Raw genomic sequence first — 11,764 nt, 5'->3', positions numbered from 1 at the left:
AGTATTCCACCAGTTATCATTTTTCAATTCAATACTATTCCCCCCCATAAGCCTAAATGCACTGTAATTGAAGGAAAACTGTGTAGAATTGCAGGGTATTAGCTTTAAAGCTACAACAACAATACAAATATCTGCCCCATGACAAAATGTGTGGATTTACAGGAAATTTGCTTGAAAACTACATTTTCTCTCAGATGACAAGGGGCAAGCCTTTTCAATGTTCTTTCCCTGAACCCGAGACTTGGTTCATCTAGCCATGCAGAAGTTTTAGTAAAACTCAGGGGCGCAACTTTCGTTTTAGAAGGGGACATAATTATTATATATATATTTTTTATCCAGTCGGATAAACATTCCAAACAGCCTACCCGACCAATCGGAGGCATCCGTATGGTCCTAAAGTACACCGTTGCCTCGTTTTATATCACATTCCAATGATAAAACTTGGGGGGACGTGAAAGTTGCACCCCTTGTAAAACTCACTGTAAGCTATTTGTATGGCACTTGATTTGTGTTCTGATTCTAAGGCAGTCCCTGATGAATTTGCTATCACAAAAGGGGCCTCGCACCCAAAGGGTTTGAGAACCCCTGGTAAAGGCTACCGATGTGGGTTGTGTAATACCCATAGAGCCCCATCTACCACCCATAAACCCAACCACCACACATAAACCCATCCATCCATCCACCATCCATAAACCCATCCTCCACCCATAAACCCATCTACCACCCATAAACCCATCCACCACTCATAAACCCATAAACCACCCATACACCCACCACCCATAAACCCAACCACCAGCCATAAACCCATTCATCCATCCATATACCACCCATAAACCCATCCACCACCTATAAACCCATCCACCACCCATAAACTCATCCACCACCCATAAACCCATCCACCACCCATCCATCCATCCACCACCCCTAAACCCATCCACCACCCCTAAACCCATCCACCACCCATAAACCCATCAACCACCCATAAACCTATCCATCCACCACCCATAAACCCAACATCCAGATACCACCCATAAACCTATCCATCCATCCACCATCCATAAACCCATCCACCACCCATACACCCATCAACTACCCATAAGCCCATTTACCACCCATAAACCCATCCACCAGCCATAAACCCATTCATCCATCCACCACCCATAAACCCATCCACCACCTATAAACCCATCGACCACCCATAGACCCATCCACCACCCATCCATCCATCCACCACCCATAATCCCACCCACCACCCATAAACCCTTCACCACCCATAAACTCATCCACCAACCATAAACCCATCCACCACCCATCCATCCATTCACCACCCATAAACCCATCCACCACCTATAAACCCATCCACCACCCATAGACCCATCCACCACCCATCCATCCATCCACCACCCATAATCCCACCCACCACCCATAAACCCTTCCACCACCCATAAACCCATCTACCACCCCTAAACCCATCCACCACCCATAAACCCATCCACCAACCCTAAACCCATCCACCACCCATAAACCCATCCACCACCCATAAACCCATCAACTACCCATAAACCCATCCACCACCCATCCATCCATCCACCACCCCTAAACCCATCCACCACCCCTAAACCCATCCACCACCCATAAACCCAACCACCACCCATAAACCCATCAACTACCCATAAACCCAACCAACACCCATAAACCCATTCACCACCCATAAACCCATTCACCACCCATAAACCCAACCACCACCCATAAACCCAACCACCACCCATAAACCCATCCACCACCCATAAACCCATCAACTACCCATAAACCCAACCACCACCCATAAACCCATCAACTACCCATAAGCCCATTCACCACCCATAAACCCAACCACCACCCAAAAACCCATCCACCACCCATAAGCTCATCCATCCATCAATTTCACATAGAGAGTATATGCCAGTACACGGTAGGTAATCAGACATCAACTCATTGCAGTAACACAATAGTCCTACATTACATATTGATTTTCCGTCAAAATGTTTATTTGAATGAATAAACATGATGATTTCTATGGTATAATTACATAGCCATTTACAGTTTCTCAAGTTCTATATAGACATTAGATCATTTTGTATTGAAACGAATACACAGGAATTCATTAAACCCTGCTTAACAAGAGGTTCCTGTGTAGGAATCAGAGTGCTAGCACTCTGGAAAGCAACCTAAACAATATAGTACATTATACAATAAAGATAATAATAAATATAATATATTGTACAATATAGAAAAAGCAAGAAGAAAATCACCCCCTGCAGACCCCACCTAACCCTCCCACTAACTCATTCCCCATGGTGCAACAAGAATCTCTGAAAATATGTCATACTCACAGTTTTCGTCACGCATATCTATACTGATGTGTCATGCGTATCTATACTGATATGTCACGCATATCTATACTGATGTGTCATGCGTATCTATACTGATATGTCACGCTTATCTATACTGATATGTCACGCGTATCTATACTGATATGTCACGCGTATCTATACTGATATGTCACACGTATCTATACTGATATGTCACGCGTATCTATACTGATATGTCACGCGTATCTATACTGATATGTCACGCGTATCTATACTGATGTCACGCGTATCTATACTGATATGTCACTCGTATCTATACCGATATGTCACACATATCTATACCGATATGTCACACGTATCTATACTGATATGTCACACGTATCTATACTGATATGTCACTCGTATCTATACCGATATGTCACATGTATCTATACTGATATGTCACGCGTATCTATACTGATGTCACGCGTATCTATACTGATGTCACGCGTATCTATACCGATATGTCACGCGTATCTATACTGATATGTCACACGTATCTATACTGATATGTCACGCGTATCTATACTGATGTCACGCGTATCTATACTGATATGTCACTCGTATCTATACCGATATGTCACACGTATCTATACTGATATGTCACGCGTATCTATACTGATGTCACACGTATCTATACTGATATGTCACGCGTATCTATACTGATGTCACGCGTATCTATACTGATATGTCACACGTATCTATACTGATATGAAAAGTGACATATACAACTTAGAATTTGTATTGAGTGATTATGAGTGACTCCTTACAGGGTTTATAATGTAATATCAGTATTTATTATCAAGAAACCAACATTGCTGTAACTTCATATTGGATTATGCATCCCAAGTGGCACCCTATTCCCTATATAGTGCACTACTTTTGACCAGGGCCCGTAGGCCTCTGACCGTAATTTGAAAAGACCTTGTGGAGCATAAGAATATACAGTAGAACAGAGACATACATAGTTCATGCTAGTTGGATTTATATCTGCCATTAAACTGATCTACATCTGAGAGACTTGTGATGGAGTGTGAAGAGAGGGTACAGAGAGAGACACAGTCACTGCACATGACAACCAGATAAAACCAGTTGATGAGTTCTCCCCTATCTATCTAAATACATATATTTACATTTATATACACATACACACACACACACACACACACACACACACACACACACACACACACACACACACACACACACACACACACACACACACACACACACACACACACACACACACACACCCTGCATTGATGACATCACATTCCAAAAACTCTGAAGATTCCACAGCAAAAGACAAACAAGTAAACAGAAACAGAGCAATTATAGTTCTATTATCGTTCCATTATAGTTCCATTATAGTTCTATTATAGTTCCATTAGAGTTCTATTATAGTTCCATTATAGTTCTATTATAGTTCTATTATAGTTCTATTATAGTTCCATTATAGTTCCATTATAGTTCCATTATAGTTCCATTATAGTTCTATTATAGTTCCATTATAGTTCCATTAGAGTTGTATTATAGTTCTATTATAGTTCCATTATAGTTCCATTATAGTTCCATTAGAGTTCCATTATAGTTCCATTATAGTTCCATTATAGTTCCATTAGAGTTGTATTATAGTTCTATTATAGTTCCATTATAGTTCCATTATAGTTCCATTAGAGTTCCATTATAGTTCCATTATAGTTCCATTATAGTTCCATTATAGTTCTATTATAGTTCTATTATAGTTCCATTATAGTTCCATTATAGTTCTATTATAGTTCCATTATAGTTCCATTATAGTTCTATTATAGTTCCATTATAGTTCTATTATAGTTCCATTATAGTTCCATTATAGTTCCATTATAGTTCTATTATAGTTCCATTATAGTTCCATTATAGTTCTATTATAGTTCCATTATAGTTCCATTATAGTTCCATTATAGTTCCATTATAGTTCCATTAGAGTTGTATTATAGTTCCATTATAGTTCCATTATAGTTCCATTATAGTTCTATTATAGTTCCATTATAGTTCCATTATAGTTCCATTATAGTTCTATTATAGTTCCATTATAGTTCCATTATAGTTCCATTATAGTTCCATTATAGTTCCATTAGAGTTGTATTATAGTTCCATTATAGTTCCATTATAGTTCCATTATAGTTCCATTATAGTTCCATTAGAGTTGTATTATAGTTCTATTATAGTTCTATTATAGTTCCATTATAGTTCTATTATAGTTCTATTATAGTTCTATTATAGTTCCATTATAGTTCTATTATAGTTCTATTATAGTTCTATTATAGTTCCATTATAGTTCTATTATAGTTCTATTATCGTTCCATTATAGTTCCATTATAGTTCCATTATAGTTCCATTAGAGTTGTATTATAGTTCTATTATAGTTCTATTATAGTTCCATTAGAGTTCCATTATAGTTCCATTAGAGTTCCATTATAGTTCCATTAGAGTTGTATTATAGTTCTATTATAGTTCCATTATAGTTCTATTATAGTTCCATTATAGTTCTATTATAGTTCTATTATAGTTCCATTATAGTTCTATTATCGTTCCATTATAGTTCCATTATTGTTCTATTATAGTTCTATTATAGTTCCATTATAGTTCCATTATAGTTCCATTATAGTTCCATTATAGTTCCATTATAGTTCTATTATAGTTCCATTATAGTTCCATTATAGTTCTATTATAGTTCCATTATAGTTCTATTATCGTTCCATTATAGTTCCATTATAGTTCCATTATAGTTCCATTAGAGTTGTATTATAGTTCTATTATAGTTCTATTATAGTTCCATTAGAGTTCCATTATAGTTCCATTAGAGTTCCATTATAGTTCCATTAGAGTTGTATTATAGTTCTATTATAGTTCCATTATAGTTCTATTATAGTTCCATTATAGTTCTATTATAGTTCTATTATAGTTTTATTATAGTTCCATTATAGTTCCATTATAGTTCCATTATAGTTCTATTATAGTTCCATTATAGTTCCATTATAGTTCCATTAGAGTTGTATTATAGTTCTATTATAGTTCTATTATAGTTCCATTAGAGTTCCATTATAGTTCCATTAGAGTTCCATTATAGTTCCATTAGAGTTGTATTATAGTTCTATTATAGTTCCATTATAGTTCTATTATAGTTCCATTATAGTTCTATTATAGTTCTATTATAGTTCCATTATAGTTCTATTATCGTTCCATTATAGTTCCATTATTGTTCTATTATAGTTCCATTATAGTTCCATTATAGTTCCATTATAGTTCCATTATAGTTCTATTATAGTTCCATTATAGTTCTATTATAGTTCCATTATAGTTCCATTATAGTTCTATTATAGTTCCATTATAGTTCCATTATAGTTCCATTATAGTTCCATTATAGTTCTATTATAGTTCTATTATAGTTCTATTATAGTTCTATTATAGTTCCATTATAGTTCCATTAGAGTAGTTCTATTATAGTTCTATTATAGTTCCATTATAGTTCTATTATAGTTCCATTATAGTTCCATTATAGTTCTATTATAGTTCCATTATAGTTCCATTATAGTTCCATTATAGTTCTATTATAGTTCTATTATAGTTCCATTATAGTTCCATTATAGTTCCATTATAGTTCTATTATAGTTCCATTATAGTTCCATTATAGTTCTATTATAGTTCCATTATAGTTCTATTATAGTTCTATTATAGTTCCATTATAGTTCTATTATAGTTCTATTATAGTTCTATTATAGTTCCATTATAGTTCCATTATAGTTCCATTAGAGTTGTATTATAGTTCCATTATAGTTCCATTATAGTTCCATTATAGTTCCATTATAGTTCCATTATAGTTCCATTATAGTTCTATTATAGTTCCATTATTGTTCTATTATAGTTCCATTATAGTTCTATTATAGTTCTATTATAGTTCTATTATAGTTCTATTATAGTTCTATTATAGTTCCATTATAGTTCCATTATAGTTCCATTAGAGTTGTATTATAGTTCCATTATAGTTCCATTATAGTTCTATTATAGTTCCATTATAGTTCTATTATAGTTCCATTATAGTTCCATTAGCAGTTGCTATTATAGTTCCATTATAGTTCTATTATAGTTCTATTATAGTTCCTATGTCCATAGTTCCATTATAGTTCCATTATAGTTCTATTATAGTTCCATTATAGTTCTATTATAGTTCCATTATAGTTCTATTATAGTTCCATTATAGTTCTATTATAGTTCCATTATAGTTCCATTAGAGTTGTATTATAGTTCTATTATAGTTCCATTATAGTTCTATTATAGTTCCATTATAGTTCTATTATAGTTCCATTATAGTTCCATTAGAGTTCGTCATTATAGTTCCATTATAGTTCTATTATAGTTCTATTATAGTTCCTATGTCCATAGTTCTATTATAGTTCCATTATAGTTCTATTATAGTTCCATTATAGTTCTATTATAGTTCCATTATAGTTCCATTATAGTTCCATTATAGTTCTATTATAGTTCTATTATAGTTCCATTATAGTTCCATTATAGTTCTATTATAGTTCCATTATAGTTCCATTATAGTTCTATTATAGTTCCATTATAGTTCTATTATAGTTCCATTATAGTTCCATTATAGTTCCATTATAGTTCCATTATAGCAAATAAAATATTATAGTGACTGTATTTTGTTTTGTCAGCATAGTGGCTGGCTGTTAAAGCACTATTCTGTCTCTTTGGTGAAGTACAATAAATGGTGCATTTCACCATGTACCGTAGTAGCAAGAAAATAATGATTCTTCACTGAGAAGAAACAGGTGTAGATATCTAAAACATCTGTTAACTTGTTCATTTTGATAAACATAATAATACATAACATATAATAAACAAAATAAACATTCCATCATTTACAACCCATTCCATTAAATCCACCTGCCTCCTTCGTGACCACATCTCTGCCATTGGCCGAGACTACTTCCTCCACTCGGCCGGCCAATGATATCCTTCCTAGTCGTGATATTCATAAAGGGCGCGTTCCCATGCCCAGGCGTTGCTGATGCTTGCCAGATCTGACAACGCCTGGATCGGTATTTTACTTACAGTATCAGCTAACCACATTATATGTTATAGCAATCTGTCAGTCGATGACACAGTCAATGATGTGGCACACAACCATTGGTTGATGCATGCAACGTCTGAGCAGGGGAACGCGACCAAAGAGTTCCATGTTCCCTACCCCTTGACCTCTGATCTATGACAGGCAGCAGGTGGAGGACTTTGGGGGCTGTTCCAGGATGCTCTCCCTGCGCAGGTCGTTGGGCAGCGCCCCTCCGACGCCCCAGAGGTTCAGCTCCCCGTAGATCCCCGTCTCGATCATCTCCTCCTGCCAGGGAATGGGGATGTTTCCTGAGGCGAACTCGTCAAAGAACTCCTTGTCGGGGTCGTCCAGGGTGACTCCCTTCACTGTTGAGAAAGCTCCGACGGCGTCCAGATCCTTGGCGTAGACCGTCTTGGAGTCGGGAACAAACGGAGGCACCAGGATCCCTGTCAGAGGAACACAACACCACATCCAGACAGTAATGGAAACTAATGGGACTCATCATGGGGAACTGGCCACATGTCAGTTCTGTTGATTTCCAGTTTGAAATGAAGTTTTGCTGCTTTGTTTATTATGGGTCTGAATAAGATTTAATCAAAGGATGACAAATGTGTGTATATTGGTTAATGTGTGTATATTGGGTAATGTGTGTATATTGGGTAATGTGTGTATATTGGTAATGTGTGTATATTGGTTAATGTGTGTATATTGGTAATGTGTATATTGGGTAATGTGTGTATATTGGGTAATGTGTGTATATTGGGTAATGTGTATATATTGGGTAATGTGTGTATATTGGGTAATGTGTGTATATTGGGTAATGTGTGTATATTGGGTAATGTATATATATTGGGTAATGTGTGTATATTGGGTAATGTGTGTATATTGGGTAATGTGTATATATTGGGTAATGTGTGTATATTGGGTAATGTGTATATATTGGGTAATGTATATATATTGGGTAATGTGTGTATATTGGGTAATGTGTGTATATTGGGTAATGTGTATATATTGGGTAATGTGTGTATATTGGGTAATGTGTGTATATTGGGTAATGTGTGTATATTGGGTAATGTGTATATATTGGGTAATGTGTGTATATTGGGTAATGTGTGTATATTGGGTAATGTGTATATATTGGGTAATGTGTATATATTGGGTAATGTGTGTATATTGGGTAATGTGTGTATATTGGGTAATGTGTGTATATTGGGTAATGTGTGTATATTGGGTAATGTGTGTATATTGGGTCATGTGTATATATTGGGTAATGTGTATATATTGGGTAATGTGTGTATATTGGGTAATGTGTGTATATTGGGTAATGTGTGTATATTTGGGTAATGTGTGTATATTGGGTAATGTGTGTATATTGGGTAATGTGTGTATATTGGGTAATGTGTGTATATTGGGTAATGTGTGTATATTGGGTAATGTGTGTATATTGGGTAATGTGTGTATATTGGGTAATGTGTATATATTGGGTAATGTGTGTATATTGGGTAATGTGTGTATATTGGGTAATGTGTATATATTGGGTAATGTGTGTATATTGGGTAATGTGTGTATATTGGGTAATGTGTGTATATTGGGTAATGTGTATATATTGGGTAATGTGTGTATATTGGGTAATGTGTGTATATTGGGTAATGTGTGTATATTGGGTAATGTGTGTATATTGGGTAATGTGTGTATATTGGGTAATGTGTGTATATTGGGTAATGTGTATATATTGGGTAATGTGTGTATATTGGGTAATGTGTGTATATTGGGTAATGTGTATATATTGGGTAATGTGTTATATTGGGTAATGTGTGTATATTGGGTAATGTGTGTATATTGGGTAATGTGTGTATATTGGGTAATGTGTGTATATTGGGTAATGTGTGTATATTGGGTAATGTGTATATATTGGGTAATGTGTGCATATTGGGTAATGTGTATATATTGGGTAATGTGTGTATATTGGGTAATGTGTGTATATTGGGTAATGTGTGTATATTGGGTAATGTGTGTATATTGGGTAATGTGTGTATATTGGGTAATGTGTGTATATTGGGTAATGTGTGTATATTGGGTAATGTGTGATATATTGGGTAATGTGTGTATATTGGGTAATGTGTGTATATTGGGTAATGTGTGTATATTGGGTAATGTGTGTATATTGGGTAATGTGTGTATATTGGGTAATGTGTGTATATTGGGTAATGTGTGTATATTGGGTAATGTGTGTATATGGGTTGTGTATATATTGGGTAATGTGTGTATATTGGGTAATGTGTGTATATTGGGTAATGTGTGTATATTGGGTAATGTGTATATTGGGTAATGTGTTATATTGGGTAATGTGTGTATATTGGGTAATGTGTGTATATTGGGTATGTGTGTATATTGGGTAATGTGTGTATATTGGGTAATGTGTGTAATTGGGTAATGTGTTATATTGGGTAATGTGTGTATATTGGGTAATGTGTGTATATTGGGTAATGTGTGTATATTGGGTAATGTGTGTATATTGGGTAATGTGTGTATATTGGGTAATGTGTGTATATTGGGTAATGTGTGTATATTGGGTAATGTGTATATTGGGTAATGTGTGTATATTGGGTAATGTGTGTATATTGGGTAATGTGTGTATATTGGGTAATGTGTGTATATTGGGTAATGTGTGTATATTGGGTAATGTGTGTATATTGGGTAATGTGTTATATTGGGTAATGTGTGTTATTGGGTAATGTGTGTATATTGGGTAATGTGTGTATATTGGGTAATGTGTATATATTGGGTAATGTGTGTATATTGGGTAATGTGTGTATATTGGGTAATGTGTGTATATTGGGTAATGTGTATATATTGGGTAATGTGTGTATATTGGGTAATGTGTGTATATTGGGTAATGTGTGTATATTGGGTAATGTGTGTATATTGGGTAATGTGTGTATATTGGGTAATGTGTATATATTGGGTAATGTGTGTATATTGGGTAATGTGTATATATTGGGTAATGTGTGTATATTGGGTAATGTGTGTATATTGGGTAATGTGTGTATATTGGGTAATGTGTGTATATTGGGTAATGTGTGTATATTGGGTAATGTGTGTATATTGGGTAATGTGTGTATATTGGGTAATGTGTATATATTGGGTAATGTGTGTATATTGGGTAATGTGTATATATTGGGTAATGTGTGTATATTGGGTAATGTGTGTATATTGGGTAATGTGTGTATATTGGGTAATGTACTGGTGGCCCCTCGTCCTGACTGTCTCATCTCTTTTTGTTAATCGCATCCTTGATGATTCCACATTTCTAAAACGGCCTGTGATGATGACGACACATAAGAGCAGAAGGTGATGCAGCGGGTTCCATTCCAAATGGCACTCTATGTGCTATATAGTGCACTACTTTAGACCAGGGCCCTATATAGTGCACTACTTTAGACCAGGGCCCTATATGGTGCACTACTTTAGACCAGGGCCCTATATAGTGCACTACTTTAGACCAGGGCCCTATATGGTGCACTACTTTAGACCAGGGCCCTATATAGTGCACTACTTTAGACGAGAGCCCTATATAGTGCACTACTTTAGACCAGGGCCCTATATAGTGCACTACGTTAAATCAGGGCCAACAGATTATAGGGTGCCATTTTGGATGTAGCCCCAGTGATGCAGGCCGCACCTTCGTTCAGTTTCATCCAGTTGATTTCGCTGAAGAAGGGGTGCGCTCGGAGCTCGTCACAGGACCCGTTCTTGAAGCCCAGCCTCTGGTCCACCGTCTTGCACAGCAGCGCCTCGCAGATGGACTTGGCTTTCTCACTGAACTTCTCTGGATAGGCCACGGGGTCATTCAGAATCCGTTTCTTCACTACTTTGTTCTCCACCTGAATAGATGACAGCCCATAGAGTTGGACAGAAGGTACATCTATCCAACGCTCTATGTACCTCTTTGTGCCCTCTAACTAACTCTATGTGTTAGCCCTAGGTTAGGTTACACCTGACCAGCCCCACCCAGTACATTATTCATTAGCGTTACCTCTGTCAAGCCTCTATGTGCGTCACAAATGGCACCATTTTCCCTGTTTAGTGCACTACTGTTGACCAGGGACCATAGGGCTCTGGTTTAAAGTAGTGCACTCCATATGGAATAGGGGGCCATTTGGAACGGAGGTAGACAAAAGTGAGCTGTGACTGAAGAAAGCAAGAGAAAGACAGAGAGAGAGAGAGAGAGAGAGAGAGAAGGAGAGAGAGAGAGAAAGGAGAGAGGCACAGT

General features: G+C 36.1%; 1 protein-coding gene across 1 annotated transcript in view; it reads right to left on the bottom strand.

Annotated features, from left to right (window-relative positions):
- Positions 1-6,857: 6,857 nt before the first annotated feature.
- Positions 6,858-11,764, bottom strand: part of LOC106574880 (rhodopsin kinase GRK1) — a 14,676-nt gene continuing 9,769 nt past the window's right edge. The window contains exons 6-7 of the mRNA XM_082963178.1: positions 11,174-11,375; positions 6,858-7,937 (exon numbers count right to left, since the gene is read on the bottom strand). Of these exons, the coding sequence (XP_082819304.1) occupies positions 7,645-7,937; positions 11,174-11,375 (495 nt within the window). The 3' untranslated portion in view covers positions 6,858-7,644. The remainder of the gene's footprint in view (positions 7,938-11,173; positions 11,376-11,764) is intronic.

The sequence above is a fragment of the Salmo salar genome, chromosome 16 (assembly GCF_965601325.2).
Source record: "Salmo salar chromosome 16, fSalSal1, whole genome shotgun sequence".
Lineage (NCBI taxonomy): Eukaryota > Metazoa > Chordata > Actinopteri > Salmoniformes > Salmonidae > Salmo > Salmo salar.
The sequence above is the reverse complement of the archived record's forward strand: the minus strand, read 5'-3'. Positions and strand labels throughout refer to the sequence as shown.